General features: G+C 38.8%; 1 protein-coding gene across 3 annotated transcripts in view; it reads left to right on the forward strand.

The window, feature by feature from the left end:
• The window catches only part of GRM1 (glutamate metabotropic receptor 1), a 371,221-nt gene that overhangs the window by 339,610 nt on the left and 7,978 nt on the right, over window positions 1-23,633 (forward strand). For 2 of the 3 annotated variants that reach the window (XM_067010975.1, XM_067010976.1), the window contains exon 9: window positions 20,396-20,480. The exons of the other annotated variant lie outside the window; for it this stretch is intronic. In XM_067010975.1, the coding sequence (XP_066867076.1) occupies window positions 20,396-20,456 (61 nt within the window). In that variant the 3' untranslated portion in view covers window positions 20,457-20,480. The remainder of the gene's footprint in view (window positions 1-20,395; window positions 20,481-23,633) is intronic. 3 annotated transcript variants of the gene reach the window in all.

Genomic DNA, 23,633 nt, shown 5'->3' on the forward strand with positions numbered 1-23,633 from the left:
TCTTCTTGGATTGATCCCTTGATCATTATGTAGTGTCCTTCCTTGTCTCTTGTAACATTCTTTATCTTAAAGTCTATTTTATCCGATATGAGTATTGCTACTCCAGCTTTCTTCTGATTTCCATTTGCATGGAATATCTTTTTCCATCCCCACACTTTCAGTATGTATGTGCCCCTAGGTCTGAAGTGGGTCTATTGTAGACTGCATATATATGGGTCTTGTTTTTGTATCCATTCAGTGAGCCTGTGTCTTTAGGTTAGAGCATTAATCCATTTGCGTTTAATGTAATTATTGATATTTATGTTCCTGTTACCATTTTCTTAATTGTTATGGGTTTGTTTTTGTAGGTCCTTTTCTTCTCTTGTGTTTCCCACTTAGAGAAGTTCCTTTATCATTTGTTGTAGAGTCGGTTTGGTGGTGCTGAATTCGCCTACCATTGCTTGCCTGTAAAGCTTCTGATTTCTCCATTGAATCTAAATGAGATCCTTTTCAGGTAGAGTAATCTTGGTTGTAGGTTCGTCCCTTTCATCACTTTAAATATATCATGCCACTCCCATCTGTCTTGTAGAGTTTCTGCTGAGAAATCAGCTGTTAACGTTATGCGAGTTCCCTTGTATGTTATTTGTTGTTTTCCCCTTGTTGCTTTCAATTATTTTTCTTTGTATTTAATTTTTGTTAGTTTGATTAATATTTGTCTTGGCATGTTTCTCCTTGGGTTTATCCTGACTGGGACTCTCTGTGCTTCCTGGACTTGGGTGCCTATCTCCTTTCCCATGTTAGGGAAATTTTTGACTACAATCTCTTCAAATATTTTCTCAGGTCCTTTCTCTCTCTCTTTTCCTTCTGGGACCCCTGTAATGCGAATGTTGTTGCATTTAATGTTGTCCCAGAGGTCTCTTAGGCTGTCTTCATTTCTTTTCATTTTTTTTTCTTTATTCTGTTCTGTGGCAGTGAATTCCACCATTCTGTCTTCCAGGTCACTTATCCATTCTTCTGCCTCAGTTATTCTGCTATTTATTCCTTCTAGTGTATTTTTCATTTCAGTTATTGTATTGTTCATCTCTGTTTGTTTGTTATTTAATTCTTCTAGGTGTTTGTTCTTTAATTCTTCTAGGTCTTTGTTAAACATTTCTTGCATCTTCTCGATGTTTGCCTCCATTCTTTTTCCGAGGTCCTGGATCATCTTCACTATCATTATTCTGAATATTTTTTCTGGAACGTTGTCTATCTCCACTTCTTTTAATTGTTTTTCTGGGGGTTTATCTTCTTCCTTCATTTGGTACATAGCACTATGCCTTTTCATCTTGTCTATCTTTCTGTGAATGTGGTTTTTGTTCCACAGGCTGAAGGATTGTAGGTCTTCTTGCTTCTGTATATATGTTTTTAATGAGAGCAAAAGCTAAGTGAAATACTAAATGAAATGATGCTTTGAGGACATTTTTCTCTGGATCTGCTAGAAATTTTTTTTTTTTTTTTGTCTACAGAAAAGGTAAATAAGCTTACAGCACTAGAGCTTATGCCCTGGGTAAGCCTCTTCATTTGTCTTTCCTCCTTTGATTAGGAAAGGAAATATGACAGTGAGCCAACAGACATCACAATCAAATAGAGATAACATGTTCTCTTTCATACAAAGAACTCATTCACTCTTCTAGCTTGTAAATGAGAAAATCTGTCATTTTGAAATTATTTTTCCTTTAATCATACAATAAAAGGCTTTAGAATTTATTGTAATTCTTCACTTGATTTTATAGTAAATATCAGAAGATTTTATTGAAGTACTTGTCATAGAATTTCACACCTGAGAGTAACATTTATGGTGGTTGTACTGTTTATTCATTCACTTCTTTAATCAATGATTGTTTCAACAGTAACATATGCTTCGTAAAAGCACGTACGTACTTGATATGGTGCTAGATAATATTTAGGATAAAAAAGATATAGGAGACAGTCACAGAATGCACCAATCTTGCAAAATAGTAAGGGAGACACTCAGAAATAGAACTAAATATACTGGGTTAACTGCCATAATAGAAGAGCAATATAGCATTTTATGTGTCCAGGGAAGAAAGAGATTCAGTCCATCTAAATGGAGTGGTATTTGTGGAAGGATGGGTAAAGACTTGTTAATAAAATTATAAAAGTGGCATTTAAACTTAACCTTATGTTTTTCAACAGGAGAAACTGTGCTATGGCGAGACTATTTCACATGTAGAAAATAACATAAATGAAGATTCAGTATTGTTAATGCACTTTGGGGCTGAAACATGGAATTTCTTATGAGTGAAGTACATGGAGAGGTGTAGTGGTGGGTAAATTTTAAATGCAGAAAGAGGACAGATTATAGGTAATGATCAATGTTCTAAGAAGAAATTTAGATACTTTTTATATAAACCACAAGTTGCATTAATGACTTTTATGAAGTTTTATGATCATGTGTAAGCTTTATGGGAAGAGATTGACTATAGAAAGACTAGTTAATAGAGTGCTACAAAAATCCAAATGACAGGTTGAAAATAAAAGGCTTAAACTTGAGCAGTGAAATAAGAGTCAAATCCCAGGCATGCATAGGAAAACTTTTTTCTGAGCTTGATTCATTAGAACTGGAATATTGATTTTGGGGGGGGGAAGAAATAAATGAACGATATAATACAACTCTCATGATTTGAGCCTGGGTAACTGGAAAAATACAACTACCATAAAAACTAATAGGGAATACTCCTGTATTCTCCTGTCAGAATAGGACTGGGGAAATGTTGATAAGTTGGGTTTCAGACTTATCAACTGAAAATCCAGTAAAGGCATTCAAATAGAGGCATCCATAAAGTATTGAAAAATTAAGTCAGAAGCTTAAGAGAAAGGTCTAAGCCAGAGCTCTAGATTTGAGGCTTAATTGTCAGGATGTTTACAGTGGCCAAAAGAGTGATTAAGACATGAGAAAAGAAGAAAGTAGGAGGAAAACATTAGGGAACATTTACATTTAAGAGATAAGATAAATAAGGAAAACCTGAAAGCAATAAACAACACAATAAAAAAGGGGAGAAATGGAGGGATCACAGTAAACAGGAAACCAAGGAGACTCGTTCAGTCAGCTCTGTTGCCATAGTAAAATCCCACAGACTGGGGGCTTAAAAGACAGACATTTATCTTCTCACAGTTCTGGAGGCTGGCAGTCCAAGATCAGGGTGCCAGCATTGTTGAGTCCTGGTAAGACCTCTCCCATTGGGTTGCAGACAGCTGCCTTCTAGCTGTGTGCTCACATAACCAATTTTCTGTGCAAGCGTGGGGGCAGAAAGAGAGAGAGAAGGGGAGAGGAGGGAGGGTGAGCTGTCTGGTGTCTCTTCTTATAAGAGTAATAATGAGGATCCCATTCTCATGACTTCATCTAACCCTAAATACCTGCCAAAGGCCCCACCTCCTAATACCATCACGTTGGGGAGTTAAGATGTCAACATATGAATTTGAGGGGACACAGCCATTCAGTCTATAACAGACTGTTTCAAGAAGAAAGAACTTGGGATCCTTGGAATCCCCAAGGATGGAGACCCTATGGTTGTCCTTGAGTCGTTTCAGTGGTGTGATGTGAGTAGACTTTTTATAGCTGTAAGTTGAGGAATTTGTCATTAAAAGAATTAAGAAGTTTAGACAGTATCTAAGGAAGCCAAGGAAAGAGGGAGAATATAATATAATAGAGGAGAAATTTAAGCTTGTTTGTAGTATCTGAGAAAGGAGCTGACAGAGAAAGAGAAATTGAAAATATAAACTAGAGACCATATGGGTTATGCTGGGCAGTCTGACCCAGAGCTGTGCCATTGCAATAGAGCCACTGGACACCAATTGACAAGTGTCATAATGAAGCACCAATTTTGAAGAATATGTTGGTTGTGGTTGATGCTGGTTCTCCACTACATGTGTGTTGCTTGTCATTAAAAAAAAAGATGGAAAAATTAAGCTAGAAACTTAGATGTATTTTAAGTAAAATCCTAAAATACAACTCTTACTACTGATTTTATCAGATCTCTGAGCTTACAAACATTGATTGTAAGATTTGAAATGGGACAAATGAGGGAAAGCTGGAAAGTAAGGTATGCTGTCCTGGCATTATGGGTGGAGTTGGAGGAGTCACAGCTCCTAAGTACAGGTTGTTTGTAGAAGAAGGGTGTTGTGTATTCAGAGCCAGACTCAGTTGAGAATGAAACAGTTACCTTCATTCAGCTGTGATTGGAAGGGGCTAGAAATCCAAATCCTTGACTCTCTTCCTGACAGCCAGCCTGAGCCTGCCAGCGTGAGGGTATTTTGTTTGGGGTAAAGCCTTATGCCCCCTGAAAAAACAAGATGAAATGCCTTTACTCTCTGAAGTATGTAACACTATGACCTAAAAGCACATTCGCCGTAATTTAGAATGAAAACAGATAAGTAAATAAGTTGTGTGTTGAGGAGTTGCCATGGTGAGAGACCACCTTCAGAGGGCATGGACTTACGTACAGGGGGAGAGATGAATGACATGAGGATAGGGCCATGGGGACACAAATTTGCAGTCACCGTTGTTTCCTTGTTTTCTTCCCTCCTGTGAATAATATACTCATTCTACAAATAACACAGAGATAACTAATTTTAATACTCATATTTTATGTTTTCAAGTTCTACACTGAGACCATGGGGCACAGATTTTGCTACAGCTTCAAAGAGAACATATTCCTTTTGAATATAGGCCACCTTTTATATTTCTTTCAAATTCAAATGAACTTGCATGACATACATATTCAAGTTCTCACACTTAATGTTTTATTCTCCTATATTTATAATGTGTAGCTTCTGAACTGAATTCAAAAATATTCCAGATGAATATCCATAATGACCCAAAGTAGGTACACTAACACCATTGTGTAAATAAAGAAACTAAGGCTTGGAAAGTTCAAGGCCATTTTTATAAGAGGAAGAAATGGGACTAAAATCATTGTTTTCTGGATAAAATCATTTGTTTTTATCACTTTAATTAAAATATAATTTTCATCACCTTTATGTCTGTTACCTCAATAATGTATTCATTCATTCATGTAGTCAATAAAATGAATAAGACATGGAGTCTGCCCTTAAGAAGGTCATAGCTTATTGGTATAACACATCATTACAATAAAATCCAGTGAGTGAAATAATAGAAAATGGTATAATGTGGTGGTTCAGGTGGGTGGGTAAATTTAGAGTCAGTTTATTGAGTCTGAGTTTGTTATTCTTGCAAGGTCCCACTCTACGTAACAGATACTCTTTTTATCCTGGTCCTACTGTATGTAACAGTCACCTGTTAGATGAAAGAAACTATCAGAGGAGACACTGGAGGCCTGCAGGCTAAACATGACCATGGATGTCCTTAGATCATACGAACAAAGCCTATACATTCGTTAATTAAAAGTCTCTGGCTTCAAGTTATAGAAGCCAACCTAAGCTAGCCTAAGCATATTTATTTTCCCTTTGTGTAAGTAAATGGGAACATTTATAGAGTATAGCGCAGTGCCTAGTATATAGTAAAATTTCACTAGCTGTTAGCTAGTGACATTAAAATTATGAAAATAGGGGAGGAGGTATGAATGTTCATATACTAGCATAAAACTCTGCATTACACCTTCATGTAATGACTTGTAAAAACTGGGTATACGCATCGTTACTCTCAACTTGTGATATCCACGCTATGTAGAATGGCGGAGCTGTGTGTCTGCGGAAAGCCCAGGTGCGCTGGCGTTACTCAGGGTGAGAGGTGTGAGAAAAAGCACACCGTGTCTGACATGACTTGGCAGCCTGTCCATGCTTGGCCACAGCTAAAGAAAGATGCGATCGTTTGCATGCCATCTGTTAGCCTCAGAGTCCAGTGTAAAGTGCTGCCTACTGAACAGGGAAGCAGGCCATGTGAGCAACACGTTCGTAAAGCAAGTTCCAGAGCAAAAATATTAGCAGCCTGCACAATGAAGAAACAGAAGAAAGTACCAGTGGATTTGGAAGCTTCATATCATGAGAACGGTGCCTATAGACTCTTTCATTAGAACTCTTTCGCTGCAAGTTATAAAAGCCAGATGAAGCTAGCCTAAGCAAAAGGCGGTGGGATATTTAATAGAAAAAATATAAGGAATAATTTCAGATATCTTATAGTAACAAGATTTGGAACGTTTCTGGGCCACAAGGGACACCAGGCTTCTGAGGAAAAAGGTTCCGGGCATCTGTCATCTCCTGGCTCCCTGCACACCTCCTTCTTCACCTCATACATCTGCTTTCTCCATTTCTTGGGCCCTCATGATCAGTCCAAGGACAACCAGCCCAGTGCTCCTGAGTTTACATGCTATCGGTCCAGTTACCAAAGAGACAGCTGCAATTCCCTCAACCCACGTGGTTCTACATAACACAGACAGACACTGATTACCTCAGCCTGGCTCAGGTGTCCCTCCCAGGTCAAAGAGATGATGGACAAAAATGCTGCGAAGTCACAGAGTATAAAATTATCTTTCAGGGGCCCATCACTCCTGTCCTCCATGGGTAAGGTCAGGGAGGCAGTTCGCAGAGAAGGGGTGTGACTGTGGCGTCAGCAGGAGCCCTGCAAGTGTCTCCACCAGAGTAATTCCACCAGCAGCTGCCACCCATCCTTTCTTCCTTGGCATCTGAATAAGTCACTTCTAAGCACCAGCATTTTATATTTCGAAAGGTTGATGAAAAGAAACTTCAAAAACATGCAGGTGGTAACAAGCCAGCCAAGTGATCACCTATCTATGCAAGATATGAGTGACTGCTACAAACTCCAGCAGATATACCAGTGGAGGGGTGAGAAAATGCATCACGCAGACACAGCGTTTGTTATGAAGGTTTGAGGTACAGAGTCAAACAAATTTAAAAATGGCCTTGTCTTTGCTACTTTATAGAGAATCCTGGCTGTAAAATATTTCTAAGTCGCCTCAAGATGAACAAAGAGGAGGGGGAAAAGTGTTTTGTTTTGTTTTTGAAGAATATGGATCGTTAGGACGTTGTCTTCTGAATGAATTAAGATACATCATAGACTACAGGCCAACAATAAAATATTACTTATTGTTAACATTGGTCAATAGAATAGACGAGGAAAATCAGCAAATATTTAATCCAGTTAACCCAAAACTGCGTCTCTAATTTTATTTTATTTCGAAGGGGTAAGGGAAATCTCCTGTAACTGAAGGCAACTTAACAATACCTTCTATGCAGTTTATCTTCCAGATGAATGAGGAGTCTGGTGCTAACGAAATTAGGCAAAGTCCCTGGTGATGCTGCTAAGAGATATTGAAAAACAACTGCTTAAGAGAAATCAATAATGATAGAAAATACTTTCCTCTCCCTGATTTTTCAGTTATAAAAGTATATACTGTTAGCTTGTTTCTAGTAAATGCTCTCAAACACTGTGGGAATTAATGTCATCTTCCCCTTGATTAAACTTTGCACTGCTTATGTTATTTGGCTTAGGTAGATGTGGGATGGGGGAGTAGGAAATGTGTTAACAAAGAAAAAGGAATGAAGACTTACATGATCAAAGTAGAATAAAAGAAGTTACGATAATGGGGCAGCCAGGGGAGGGGTGAGGGGGTAGGAAGGATGGCTGTAGATCCGTCACCAGGCAGCTCTGTGACTTTAGCCACTGATTCCATCAGTGTCTTATTGAAAGAGATAGAACTGCAAGCAGTTTTAGTAAGGTTTTGTTTAGCTCCAACTGTTTAAAATCAAAAGTTATTCTAAGGCCGATCCTAGTATAAAATCTCTTTTGCTCTGATGGTTAGAATGAGCTTAAGGCCTGATGCACCCCTTTTTACATTGGGAAGAGAAGCACTGATGACTAATTGATTCAAGCACCTACATGTGCTGGCCACTGAGACACGGGCAGGGAACACAGTGGTGGACAAAACAGATCCAGCCCCTGCCTTTGTGGAAAATTAGATTCTAGCCAGGAGACCAAACATTGAACATGTAATTACAAGTGTAGTGAATGTTTGTAAGGATAAGTACAAGGTGTTACAGGAGTGTTATTAAGAGGACCTAACCAGTGCCCAGTGTGTGGAGGCTGAAACTGTTCCCAGGACTAAGAATTATTTAGACTGACTTCTGAAGGAGAAAAGGGGTTAGCTAGGAAAGGAAGGGAGCTAAAGGGGTAGACCAATAAAACAATCACAGTGTAAAGGCTCTGAGCAAAAAAAACCCACTGATGGCTGAAGGACAGGAAGCAATTCCAGGATGCCTGGAAGTGAGAATAAAGGAAAGTGTGATAAGTGGACAGGAAGGGCGGGCTAAGACCAGATCACGCAGGGCCTCCTTACAGACCTCAAGAGCATGGATCTCATCCTCTGAACAATGGAAGTCACCACAGTCGCAAAGCAGGGGTGCACTGTGATTAGTGAGAAACGTGTTTTAGAGCTAATACTCCACCCTCAGTGTGGAGGACACAGGAGAGCAAGATGGGAGGTGAGGCGCTCTGGGAGGAGGCTGTAGCAGGGTCCAGGTGGGAGATTAGAGTGGCCTGACCTAGGGCTCCGACAACTGGGGAAGAAGAGAGTGAACAGAAAGAAATGCTTAAAAGGTAAAAAGAAAAGTAAAAGTAAGATTGCTCACTAAATTCAGAGTAAATAGAGACGTGCAGTCACCTCAGGGTAGTTTAGCTCCAAAGCCTATAATATATGAACTGTTACCGGATTAAATGGACTATCACGTCTAAAATGTGGTTGCTTTATAAGAGAGGGAGACTGATCAGACACAAAAGCAGAGAAAAGCAAACACACAAACATTGGAAATGGCCATAGACCTCTGTGATGCTGAGATGAGTGGAGGGGATGGTGAGTCAGGGGCTTGTACAATTGACAAGGTGATCCCTAAGACTAAAAGGATGAAGTAAGCTATATTGGCTTAATGCCATCAAATGTTTAATTATTGACATTTGCCACACTCCACCCCTTCTTCTGATCCCCTGTGAGCAAGTAACTATTAATTATTGGCTTCCCCTATTTATATACATTTTGCTATTCTAAATCCTGTACCTTATTTCCTACTGCAAATGAAATTGAAATTCTGTTACATAACAACCTCTCTATATGAGCTTGTTTAATATAAGTCTCACCCTGGGTGATATATTATCCTTATTGGGCAGACGGTCCCTGGGAAGACACTTCCTTAGGAATGTGCACTCTGTGTGGTCCATACGATCACACTATGTTTCTCACATTTACCTTTCTACAGACTGCAGTTGCTTTATCTCTAACAGTGGAGATGACAATACTCACATTCTATTTACCATACTCTACCAGCGAATAGTATAGTTTGTAGGTCTTAAGAAGTAACTTAAAATAAGTGTTCCATAGACTCCCTACTATATTCTCAGCTTTTCTGATCCAGAAATTCGTGGACAGCTCATGTATTATCATGTACTACATATATATGCCACAATAAGAATCCTAGTTCCCAAGGAAACAGATGATAGAATCAGAATATATCATAAGTGTATGTTTATGTTATTCCACAATAGCCATAGAAATGTCTAACAATACTACCACTATCAATTAATCACTGGGAAGAGTTAAATTGTTTGCATATGCTCTCCCGATCTCCCCATTTTAAAATAGTTTCACTGTATATGCAATATGAGCCATCCTTTCACACAGCATGAGACTCATCCATGCTCCCGCATGTATCAATAGTTTATTCTCTTTAATTGATGAGTAGTGTTACCTCGTATGAATATACTAAAATTTATTTAATCTATTTTGTTGATGGGCATTTGGGCAATTTCCAGCTCTCGATATTAAAATAAAGCTACAATCAACATACACGTACATCTTTATGGACATAAATTTTTATTTCTTGTGGGTATATGCCTAGCAGTGGAATTACTGGATGATAAGGCAGGTGTATGTTTAACTTATTAGAAACTGTCAAAGAGATTTCCACAGTGATTTTGTCATTTTACACTCCTTCCAAGAATGTATGAGATCCATTTTGTGTTGATGAGCTTTTACATGATAGCCATTCTAATGGGTGTGTAGTAGTATTTAATTATAGTTTTAATTTGCATTTTCCTGATGATAATGATCTTGAGATCAGGGATTTTAAGAACCTGAGTCCTCACCGTTTACTTCATTTCTTCATTCTTTAAATGTCTTAACTCCTATTTTGATTCCTCAGTGCTATGAGACTACCTAAAACTGTGCTGATTTTCAGCAGCTTTCTGCTTAGCTTTGTATCCTGTGCTTTGTGCAGCCTAAAGTTTGCAAAAATTTCCAGAGGAAACCCACTGAGTGTTGGTCACACTTTTCTTGGCCTCTTTCTCTTCAGAGTCTTGGCTCCTCAAGTCCTGGCTACCTTGGAAGACTTGAACTCAAATCTTTGTGTCTGTAGCCCTGTAAATATTTCTTTTTCTTGCTTCTTTACCTCTTACTTAAGACCCTCTGCCTGGACTCTCAATCTGCTCTTCTGTATCAAGAATCATCAAATGTCCCAATGAGAAAAATATCTTGAAGATTATCTGCTTACCTCTCTGAAGTTCTCTTCTTTCTGACTTATTGGTCCCTTGGATTCTAGCTGCCATGACAGCATCCCAATTTCTTTAAATGGTTTTAAAAAATATTTTGTCTGTTTTTTTCTAGTTGTTCTCAGTGGGAGAGCTGGTTTACCCCAAGGAATTACATCTTAGCTGGACACAGAAGTCCTCTTATACCAGTTTTAATATCTCCCCTTCCTCTTTCTCAATAGGTTTTGATACGACCAAGATTTCTTTTAGGGCTATGGTGACTGTACTTCTAATACTGTGAAAGAAATTCCATGATAATTACCTATCAGTTTCTTTTCATGTTTGCTGGGTGGTGACATGGGGATATTAATATCTCTGCTTAAACAGAAGTGGTGGCATAAAATATATTTTAGTGAAAACATATATCTAATATTAGTGCTTTAGCCAAGAATATTAAAAGCCTCACAAAGTTCTCAAGTGATCTAAGTCCTTTTTTGTTATCATGAATTTTAAGCTTCTTACCAAAGGAATAATTTTTTTTTAATTTTAAATATTTTAATTTATATAATTTCATGATTATAGGTCAATAAGAAATCCACTTTTCAGATTTTATTTCATTATAGAATATATTTGATAAGGATACATACAAACAGAATCATCCTTAATACATATTGTTTACTGGTGCCCGGCATTTCCTCAGCAGGCTAGAGAGGTAATAAAAAATGCTTCCCAATGTTCAGCTTCATCGGCCACTCTAAATCTTTTCTCAAAACATCCTGAGGTGAAGACTTTAGGTTTTGGCAAGTTGCTTTCGTCATCTCTTTCTCTCCCCCTCTGTGATAAATCAGAGCAAAATCATAAAAAGAATTACTTTGGCAGTTTGGCACCCAAAGTTTATCTGGAAACATAGCAGGGTATTTTTTTTTTCCTTTTATGTAACTTAAGTTTTGTTTTTTTTTTCTAATTTTGAGCTTTTACTTTCTCATTAATAAAGATGCTTCTATGTGAGAATAAACATTGAAAATATACATACAGTAAGATGTTTATTTACAGTATAAAGACTAAATTTACTACAAAATTTTGAATTGACTTCGGTACCTACAAAATATTAGTATAACTTCCCAAATTCTGTAGTTTATATTTGATATTTCTCCTTAGTAGCTCCTCATATATTTTAATATATATTTAGAATTTTTACTTTAATATTTTTTCAGCAAAAAAAAAAATATATTCACAACTCCCATATAATACCTTAGTTTATTGGGGTAAAGCTAAAAGAAGAGGGAAGTTTACTTCTGAATTATATATTATAAATTTCTTTTTGTAATAACAGTTACTGCTTATTTTTCATATTTTAAAAAAGGATAAATATTAATTGTGGGGAATTTGGAAAAAATAGGAAAACACAAAACAGCTAATAAAAATTATCTACAATTCTATACCAATACACAGAGAAAAACCACCATTAACATATTTATGTATAGTCTAGTTTTTGCACACACAAATACATATACACATTATTTTTACTATTTTATATTTTAATGTAAATTTTGCTGGAGATTTTATGACAGTAAATATTGATTATGAGAATTAATTTAGGAATTAGTAACAAAAATAATAAGTGCTTTTGATATTCCTGCAGTTACCAAAGTGATAAAGAAGCTCAGGGCTATTTCTGTATTATTTTCATATTAGGAATATTTCTTCATTCTGTTTTGTGTATTCAATCACTTGTTCAACATTTACTGTAAATAGATGACCGTATGTCTCTTTGTATGCCCAGGAAAGTCCCAGTTTATGCCTTTTGTCATGACATAATTTTTAAGAGCCTTCACTCTTAAAAGTAATCAGTTTGCATGAGAAATTACATGGTTTCCTTTTATTTCCAAGAATTGTGGTAAGTAAAAGGGGGATAAACTAGCATGCAATGGTAAATCAGCCATGGATCCTGCCCTCCAGAAACTATGACTTGCCTACTGTTGAAGATAAGAATTAACTATTATAAGAAGTGAAAAGGATCACAGGAGAGAGGAAAAGATATAATATACATTGCAGTGTGGTCAAGAACTTGATAAACATTTTAGAATTCCTGAAGGAAATATGTGTAAAATGTTGTGAAGAATAAGAATACTTTAGGTTTAGAAAACAGGTATGAAAGACAAAAACTATCTTTTTTTTCAGCATCAGGGAGCTGCTGAAGTGACAGGGATTAGTGAGAACTAAAATATCAGAAACAGGAGAACTGAGAAGTGAGCAGATGATCTGCAGATGCTTTTTCCTGGAGGCATCTGCCAACTCCAGACTCTAGCAAAAGGACAAGTCTCCAGACTTGGCCCAAGCAGAGTGTCAGTGGGGGGAGGAGAGAAGACAGAAGAGATCTTGTAGTCACTGGAGGCTGAAGTGATAAAATAAAAGGCATAAGAGGCTTCAATACATGTCCAGCTTCTCCCTCAAAACATCTGCTGATGTTTGCAGGTGGCTGGATCAGAAAGGTTAAAAGATAAGCCAAATACCTCTGACATGGAGAGTGTATTTTCATGGAGCCTTTCAATGCTGGGGAGACAGGCAAGAAAACACTTTCAGCAATCACCTGAAGCTGCACTGACAAGATTGGAGACTCAAAGTTCTCAAACACCTGATGCAGGTTCCCTGTTAAGACACGTGCCTAATCCTGAAGTTATGTTTGGTGGGGGACCAAAAATCTAAACTAAAAATCTTTGAAAAGCCAGCCAGAATATCCCACAGACTCTCAATGCTGAGGAGATAAAGACCCACCAAGTGAGCTGTACTAGTGCACAGCCAGATGCTCTGTTAAAAGTCTTGAAGCGATATACCCTACAGTAGACTGACTCCTATACAAACTGCAAAACAACTTTTCTCAGCTCAGCTTCTGACTGGATTGAGTTGATCTTTCCCATTCTACTTAGCAGAAAAAGTGGTGAAGTAACTCTGGTAGAGATAACCTAGAACCTCTAGAACCTCTACAGAATCTTATTTTCTACATTTATAATGTCTTATCTGATATAAAATGTGTTTAGGCATGGAAGAGTTAGAACCATATAACAACAACACCAAAAAAAAAAAAAACAAGGGAAACAGACAACAGAAACAGACCCACAGGTGATACACTGATCACTGTTGCTAGATGTTAGAAATCTGAATCATCATTCTGAGCACTGACAAAGAAGACTCATCCATTTGTCTTGTGTTTTCTGTTTGAACTTTATCTCAGAGGAAATAAATAGCTGATAAGAATAGGTTCTTCTTTTAAAAAGAAATCTAGTCGACAAATACAGAAGGGATGATAGAATGATAATAACATCATTTATTAGTTTTGTAATAAAATAATTGATCTATATAATGTCATCAATTACTGCTAAAACCATTAGATGAAAGATTGATGGGGAGTTTTATAATGTGTACATCAGGCTGACAACATCTGAACCCACTGATCAATCTTAATATGACTAATAGAAAACACAATTTATGTGCTTCTCTGTGTGGTATAACAGAAAGAAAACTCTGCCTCCAACAAACTATTCTCCCCATACAATTAATCATGTAGTTGATCAAGACTTCAGATCTAACTATCAAATCATAGGAAACATAAGTAACAGAGAAACATGTTAAATGACACTACAGCAACTCAAGCTGTAAAACCTATAATCTGGACGTTTCTTCAACAAATAAATAGCAAGCAAAAAGGAGGAGGGAACATCTACAGATCAAAAAAGACTTATAAGACTCATCAACAAAATACAATGTGCAGCTCTTATTGGGATGATGTGAAAATCAAGAGTAAAATAAATATACATGAGACAATCAGGGAAATTCAAATATCACCTATTTAATATCAAATATTTAATATAAAATATTAAGGAATCACTATTAATGTTTTTTAAGTGTGACAATATTTTTTCCTTTTATTATAAAAATGTGTACCTATATTGTAGAAGCATATACTAAATTCTTTATGGATGGAATGACATCATGTTTTAGATTTGCTTTAAAATAAATGGCAGGTGTAGATGAAATAAGATTCACAAATATATTGATTATTATTAAAGCTAGATAATAGGGATATGGGGGTTCATTTTAGCATTGTTTCCATGTTTATATATTTTAAATAATTTTCATAATAGTCAGTTTTAAAGATGTCTGAAAAATGAACTGAATTGGAAAGAATAGTAGGAATTCTCACATACCAGTGTAAATTCTGCAAGCATTTTGTAGGGCAATTTGGCAATACATAAGAAAGATAAATGTGCATTCACCACAATCCATCAATTCTGCTTCTTGGTCCACCCCATAGAAAAGCTCTCTCATATGTGTGCAAAGAGACATAACCAAGCATGTTTACTGCAGTATTGCTTACAATAGCAGTATGTAGGAAACAACCTAAATGGCCAACAGTAGGAGAATTGATTATTATTGATAGTGTGGTATTTATTCAATTTAGTTTAAGTGAATGAACTAGAGCTACATCTATTAATATTATGCAAAAGGACAAATTGCTGAATGGAAATATAATGTGATGCTATGGATATGAAATCTAATAACATGCTAAACACTACCACATTTTTTTTTTTTCGGTATGCGGGCCTCTCACTGTTGTGGCCTCTCCCCTTACGGGGCACAGGCTCCGGACTCGCAGGCTCAGCGGCCATGGCTCACGGGCCCAGCGGCTCCGCGGCATGTGGGATCCTCCCAGACCGGGGCACGAATCCGTGTCCCCTGCATCGGCAGGCGGACTCTCAACCACTGCGCCACCATGGAAGCCCCTACCACATATTATTGATTAACACATATGACTACACATGTAAAAGTATTAGCATATGCCAAGTGATGATATATACCAAATTTTCTCTTGAAAAGGAGAGGATTAGTATTAAGAATAGTACACAAAGGGCTTCAAACATATGCCTAATGTTTTCTGAAGGAAAGGAAACTTAATAAGACAAAATGTTAATATTTGACAAATTTGTGATGGTAATTGAATTGAATTTTATTAAATTGTTCTCTATAGCATCTCACTCAGAAATCTTTACAATTAAGGATTTTAAAATAGAGAAATATTTCACACTGCATTGTGTTTATATAAAGAGCCTTACTGTACTATGTTAGATGTGCATGTATTAAAAGGAAGAGTGGAACAATTACCATTTACAGTGGGCCTATATATACAGTCAGAGCTCCATTTTCTACTCTGATGAATGAATGTTGATAAATTAATATTTAAATTCAGATAATAGAAAGAATGCATTTGGCTTTGGAAAGCAATCAGAGGCACAAATTATCCTATTTATTTATAACAACAGAAAAGATAGATATCTTCTGCTAAAATGGTCTTGAGTGGTTGCCGTCAATCTTTATGATTACTTTGGACAGCTGCGACATTATTTCCATGGTGACCATCTGGAATTGTATAGACCATTTTATCTCTGCTAAAAGTCTCACCTCCAAACCTGTCATAGACATGCAACTTCAGATACAGACAGCTAACCTGACTGTACCTAGTTTTACTGGCTCCTGACATATCCACTCAATGTCTCTAATGTTGCTGGCCAAAAAAAAAAATTGCAAGAGAAAACTATTTTCTAATTTCTTAGTTTTCTTAGAAAACTATTATCTTAGTTTCTAGTAGAAAATAGTTTTCTCCTAGAAGTTACTGAAATTCTTGAATAAGGAAGTGGTTAAAATCCATGAGTAAAATGAAGTGAAGTTGGAGATACTATGAATTAGTCTAACCTAAATACACACTGAGATTTAAAATATCAGTCTTTTGTCTGTGCCTCTGCTCCTCCAATAGAGTTGTCTTAAGCTGGGATAGCATTTTGCTATTTGGAAGCATTTTTCCATGTACTATTTCAACAATCCTTCTTTATGGAAGAAAAACTGAGTCTGAAAGAGGCAAATGCTCAGTTGGAGAGTAGCTGGTCTCCTAAATCCTTGTCCCGTGAGCTTATTGCTACACTATAAGGAGTAAAACTCGTCTGTAACAACTTCTCAAGTTCACATAAAGAATCATTCTTAGCATAGAAACCAATGTAGGGGTAACTAGCTCTAAAGCAAATAACACACAAAAGCAAAGTCATATGGCACCAAGTACACTCAAAGACAGATAGTCTCTTATACAAAGAAAGGTTATTTGGACAATGGGAATAGATGGGAGAAGGTATGCATACACCAAGAATGGATTTGAAAGAAAGAAAGAAAGGAAGGAAGGAAGGAAGGAAGGAAGGAAGGAAGGAAGGAAGGAAGGAAGGAAGGAAGGAAGGAAGGAAAGAAAAGGAAGGAAGGAAGGAAGGAAGGGAAAAAGAGAGAGAGGGAGGGAGGGAGAAAAAGGAAGGAGGGAAGGAAGGGGGAAAGAGAAGAAAGAAAAGAAAAAAAAGCTTTGCATTTTCAGAAGAAGTTGAAGATAAATCTTTCTGACTAAACTTCTGGGGTTTCATTAAATCCACAGTTTCTGCCAAAAGATTCAGCACAGATTTGGGACTTATATTTGACAAGCCCACATATGCTGCATTTTCCCTCCAAGCTTTTACTCTGGCTTGCAGACTCTGGGGTTGGTTGAATATATGGTTCTACAGTTGTTAAAAATACCCCAAAGTCCAGCTCCTTCTCTCAGATTTTATGCAGTTGATAAAATGGCCACTCTGGAATCATATTTTTCAGTTCTTGACATGTAACCTTTAATAATCCTCTTCTTTCATAAAAGTAACATCTGTATGCATAGGTCATTTGCATTCCACTTCAACACAAAGTCAGAGACTAAAGAAATGGAACCATGTAATTTTTCAAGTATTTCAATCAATAGTTAAAGGTGGCTTTGGGATTGCTTGGAGTTACTATGTGAAATTTGGCTGTCAATGTGGTTGAAACCGCCAAAGCAACCACAGGACTGTCCATAACTGCAAGAGTATTTCCAAGTCAGCTACAGAGGCCACAGAGCTTCCTGCCCCAGTCCCCAGGAGACACAAGTGCTGAGCGGTCCCTCATGCCACACTGTGTGCACCTATGCTAATGTCAGCAGGACAAGTCTCTAAGCTGTCAAGACGTTTCCCCATGGTTTTTATCATCCATCATCTATACATCCCAGCAGACAGGACCAGCTATATCAATTGCATGGCCCAGTGCAAAATGAAAACCCGTAGCCCCTGGTTGAAAACATAGAGGGAAAAATGTTAAACGTACTAAAATATAAAGCCTTTTCTTTTCTTCTGCTGTCTCTCTCTAGACCTGTCATTTTGGTTTCTTATTTGCCATGTAACGCAGTACTCCCTTGCGGGGGATATTTGATGAGCCAGCACAGACCCTGCCAGGTGCAGCAGCTAGCCACTCAGTGACTTGGCATACACGCTCAGGCTGCCAGGTTCCCCTCCAGACAGTCACTGGGTAGATGCCACGGAGAAACTGAACCAGGCATCTCCCCTTTCCAGGTGCCTCCTGCCCCAGCCCATGGTAGACTGGCAACCCTCAAGGGTATTGCAACAACAGGACAGGGACCGGCAAGGTACATGCGTGGAGGGTGAGCGAGAGGTTCGCCCCTGCCGTGTTCCTCACCAAATGCACAGTGGACCTGCCAGTTCAAGGAGGAGCTGGCCACGGCCATCGGCTGCCTTGAGACGTTATTGGGCATGTGCACCTGATCCTGGTCTGATCTTCCCACACCTGTTCCCACAGTCCCCTGGCAGGGGAGGAGGGTGGCAGCGATCATTGGGCAGGGGTGTGTAGTGGGAGGCTGGATGGGCTCTGGTCCCCAAGCGAGGGAGGTGGGGTGCAAGGAACAAGAAACTGAAAACCTGTCCGGAGAGGCAGGGTCATGCTTGAGGTGAGGCTTTAAACCCCCAGTGCATGCTCCGTTTCCACATGGAGCATCACTTACAAAACACAGATTAAGTGATAAAATGATTATGAATATCAAAAAGATGACCACAGAGCACTAAACCCTGAATACAGGGACCTTCTGATGAGGGACCCGCCGTGTGTCTGTATTGGTCACGGGGACAGGAAGCCAGCCCTGCCAGGGTCCTGCCTTCCCAGCACCACTGGACCAGGCTACATACAGACATTATCTAAAGGGGAGTTAATTGGAGGATTCAAGGGGATGCAGGCAGTTTAGCAAGGCAAAGCCAAATGCTTTGAGTGTATTTTCTGCCTTCTTTCATGAGAAATGAAGTTGCTTTAACATTAGTTTACAGGTGAAATGCCCTTTTCTACCAGTAACTTCATTATATATTCAAACATCATATTTTTATTCCTGGGCATCTACTACTGTTTTCATGATCTTTGTAATTTCAGGTGGGCATATTAAATGTCATGTTACTTTGCCTCATTTAGTAACAAGCATTATCTTTGTCTAATTTTCTTAAGTAAATTGATTATTGTAGGGGTAATAAAATTATACCAAGGTGCTTCAAGTTCTTATTTCTGGATGAGGACTTCAGATTGTTCTGGGTAGATCATGTATTTCAAATGGTTTATTGAATGGTCCAAACTTGATGGAAATACATATTGATCAATTTTATTTTTTCTCCTTCACCTTCAACTGTGCTATGAAAAATCTTTTTTTCTCACCTTCTGCATTCATACTAGATTTCTTGCTTTCAGGTATTAAAAAGATATTCCACTGTATTCTTGTTTCAAACCTCAAACTCACATCTCTCCTTCTCAGAACAATGTCAGGCTTCAGCCTGAAAGACTTGGACTGGGAAGGGACATGGTCTGCTCCTGAAATATCTCTGCCTCTCCCCGCTTCTGAATTGCCCTTTTTCTGCTTGCTTTGATGGGAAAAAGAGATAGGAGAGTTGACAAAGTTCTTTGACTTGCCTGGAGCTGTTGTGGTCCTCTTCTGATTGACACTGGATAATTGTCACCAGGATCTTGGGGTAGGTGGCCCAAGGATGATTGACAGAACATTTGTGAGTTTCTAGAAAGACCTATAGGGGCTTCATGACTGTGACCTTATCCACACCACTCACAGCACCTGCTGACGGTTCACCTTTAGCATCTTGTTCTTCAGATTCTCTTCTATGATTGGCCGCCCTCGTATGTGGAGTGACACTAAGATGGCTTTATCCCACCACCTAATAAAGTGGGAAACTCATGTGTCCTTAACTTGTGCGAAACCCACGGATCCTCACTCCAACAGATGCTGGAAAGGCCACCTGCACATGGCCGCCCCATCATCCTGGTCATGTCAAGTCAGGGCTCTTCTCCCCTTACCACACACACACACACACACACACACACACACACACACACACACACACACTGTGCTGTACAAGGAGACTTCCAACCAGGGAATGAGATGACATTCTTCCCTGGTGGGAGGCTTACCCAATCTCTTGCCCCTTCCCTTCTTTCCACCACAAGATACATTCCATCTTATGAGGGCCAAGAGATACATGTGACTTTATGCTAAGTGACAGTACTGCTTTTATGATAACATAATATAGAGTAAAATTAGCACTACAAGTCACGTGTAAGACATAAACCCATAAGCATCCTTTAAGAGGGTTGGTGGGTGGGAAGACTGAGGTGGAGTCCACTGCCTCCAGGAATAAAGGAGAGTCTCAAGAGTGGATGGAAAAGAGCCAATTTGGGATAGACACATACACACAGCAGCAAAAGCATCTGCCACTTGGAAAGAGACGGTCCCACATGGTAAAAGAAAGAATGCACTCCACTGATGTGACTTTCAGAATTGGGCCTGGCAGTAAGAAACAGCTGGGCAACACAAGGAAGATCCAGGACGTGAAGGTGCAGGTTACGTGGAGAAAGGCTCAGGAGCCAAGCTAGGCCCTACCCCAGCCCTGGCACTGCCCAAGTGGTGTGATTGCCATCTCTATATACGTGTATAACCGCTCACTCACTGGGTATCTTTTTCTTTTCCATCTTCAGGAAGAGGCAGCCAGAATTCTCGCCCACCAGACAGTGTCCGTCGGCACATGTGCAGCTTTGAAAACCCACACACTGCAGTGAATGTGTAAGAGAAGCTGCATGGAAAAAATAGTGGTTTGCCCCTTGCTTTCTCTCTCCTGGGTTTTCCTACTTTCTAACATGGAAACAGATGTGGTGCATGCCAATCAAGAATGAGGAACCATTTACGTGCCATGGTTTGCACGACTGCCTTAATTTGATGGTCCATCGTTCTTAAAAGGACACTGTCAAGCTGTCAGTCTTTTTTGCTTTTTTATGTTTTGATGCAAGAGGCAATGTTTTTTCCCCATTCTGGAGATTCACTTTTGTTTGTGACTCCCACTCACAAACTTGAAAGTGAATTTTCCCCCTTCACAAATTTGTCAGCTTCTCCTTGGCAAACAGAGCTCTTTCTTTTGTTTTCTTTCTTTGCCTTTTTTTTGCTGCTACCCAAATGTTTGATATGATCCTGTCTGCATTAAAGTAAAAGCCATAATTTGAACTTATGGGAGGATTCCATAATGTCAGTGTGACGAGGTGGACACCAGCCTTTGCTGGGTGCCTCCTATGCCCTGGGGAGCACAAAACAAAAGTTCTGTGAGTCCCACAAAAAGTGAGTTTTGCAAAAACAAAAACCAAAACCAAAAAAAGGAAAGTAGCTATTTTCCCAGAACTTTAGTGCTTTTATCAGATTTTTCTCCATCTGATAAAACCGGTGCATGTTTGGTCCAATTTTTGACCTTTAGATCTTGACAGTGTCTCTTTAAGTCAACAAAAGAACATAGACCATGTTCAATTCATTGTGCACGGAGTCTGTGGTCATTTTCAGCTGTTCCTTTACAGCCCTTCAAACTCCTGGGAGAGTCAAAGGTACACATTCCTGCAGCAGGAGGGAGCTCACTGATGAGGTGTCTGTGGCTTGAATAGCTCTTCAGATGAGAAAAGCCCAATTTGTTCAAATGTTTGCTACTGAACCTGGCTGTGGAGCCTGGTGAATGGGGCCCTAGCGTCTCTTCTCTTCACTCAGTGGAGTGCATTGGGAAGTCGTGTTCTGACATTCTCTGGAAAGGCCCCAATAGAAAGTGTGTGGTCTCAATCAAATCGTACTGACTCTTGGAGGGAAAAATAAGTGGTGGTGGGAGGACTCTGCACATCGAGATCAGAGCCACTCTAGTCTGCTGGATGCATTCTCTGTAATTCTCCCAAGTCAAAAAAGCATTGAGTGTTTCTTGCACCAAGGGTTGAGTCTGACCAAGAACACAGGAAGGACATCCCAATTATGACAGCTGCTGGCTGCCTGTCAAAAGGGATTGATGGGACTAGTAGATGTGCTTGTCGTGTCATGACAGCAGGGCCAGAGAGAGAAGAGAGTCACTTAACATTCCATGACTTAAAGGTGAGTGCCTAAAAGCAAAAACAAAGGCCGAAAGTGGGTCCATCGTTGGTGGGTGACAAAAAGTAATGCAGCAGTCAGCAAAGCTAACAGTTTGGTTGTAAAGAACTTTTGAAATAAGATCTACTCAAGCTTTCTAGAGATAGTAAAGGATCAGGAGGAGATTGGTAGCTTCTAAGCTGTGCACCATAGACTAAGACTAACTATTTTTAGCCTTGGTTGTTCCTGCAAAAAAATAAATAAATAAAAGATATGTTCTTTTTGTGACCTTCGGTTTCCACAGCTTTTGTGAACAAGCAAGGCAAAGGGACTAGTGATAGAAATAAAGCTGCCTACTGGATCATTATGGTCTGCCTAGATCTCTCCTGCCCCTGAGAAGTCATCCCTGCAGGGCAATGCAACTGCCCTATATTTCCAGGGGAAATGTCAGGACTCCAAGTATTGCTGAAAAGCTTCGAAAGACTTGCTATTAAAATTATAGGTCTGCACGCATGGAGCATAGAAAAAAATGATAATGCTTGACCTGAACTTTCTTCAAAAGGAACATAATTAGGTTCATCTATACCTCCTGGAGGAATATAATTACACCTGGTGTACCTCTGCCAAAACAATGCTGCTGTACCAACATGATGTCTTAAGTAAACTTTGGCACCAGAATTTCTTTCCTCAGCCAGCAATCATTATTAGGTTGAGCCAAAGGCCATTTAAAATGTACTTAGAAAAAGTTTAGTGACCATCAGAATTCTACTCTTTAGTTTGAAATAGATTTGTCAATTTTCTCAAGACAGTAGACCCTACACCCAGACACAGTTTATGGGCTCTTACATACTTTATTGATGAGGTAGTTTCACTTGTAGATGTCTTTTTCTTTATTAATTCATTGGAGAAAGCACAAGGCTTAATAAAGGCAAACTGATTTTCTTTATGTTGTCTTTTATCTTGAATCATATAACTTTAGGATAGTCAATGTGATTGATCTAAAGATTCTAGAAGGAGGACTGTATATTTAGACTTTGTGATATTGTATATTTCAGCAATCCAAATGGTTTTCTGATTAGCTTTTGACGAGGTTAGAATCAAAGAGGAGAGGGATAAAATTCACAATGCCATTTAAGATTTGATATCATCAGAAACTACCATGTTCTCATGATATGGAAAAGCGTTTGTCTTCACCAATGCATTCACAGATTCTCTACCTTACAAGAAGTGGTGGTTCAATAAGGTGAGAAATTTTAAATATGTTCAGATAAGCTTCCAAAGATATATAGATATATATATACTGAATATATATATATATATATATATATATATATATATATATATATATATATACAGAATATATACAAAATATGCATATTTTTTCTGGAAAGCTTTCAAGAAGGGAAACTGGAGTCAGTGGGAGTTCTTTGTGTTGAAGATTAACTTGGGGTTGCCTGGGAAAACAGGAGTCTGACTCAAATGGTTTCAAATAGTCCTATGCCTGATGTGCTACAAGAATCACTGTTCAAACTGCATTCTAGTACCAGCTTGCTGAAGCAGGTGGAGGTGAGATACCTGGACAGGGCAGCTCTGGCATCCCATCTGAAGTGTCTCAGGGCAACTCCACCTCCTCCTTGAAAGGCCAAATGTCCCAGTCGTAGCTGCAGGGCCACAGCAGAACTGTCTGCAAGCCTGTGACCATAGCTTGTTTACTTGGTGAGCCATTCTCTCCACGCTGTGACCCAATGGCATTTCCTCTTTCCATTTTCATTTTCAAAGAAAACAAATGCTACCCTCCTCAGATTCCAAGGAGCGAGACTTCCCTCCTCTTGGGGAGGTCTTGCCTTG

The sequence above is a fragment of the Kogia breviceps genome, chromosome 13 (assembly GCF_026419965.1).
Source record: "Kogia breviceps isolate mKogBre1 chromosome 13, mKogBre1 haplotype 1, whole genome shotgun sequence".
Classification (NCBI taxonomy): domain Eukaryota; kingdom Metazoa; phylum Chordata; class Mammalia; order Artiodactyla; family Physeteridae; genus Kogia; species Kogia breviceps.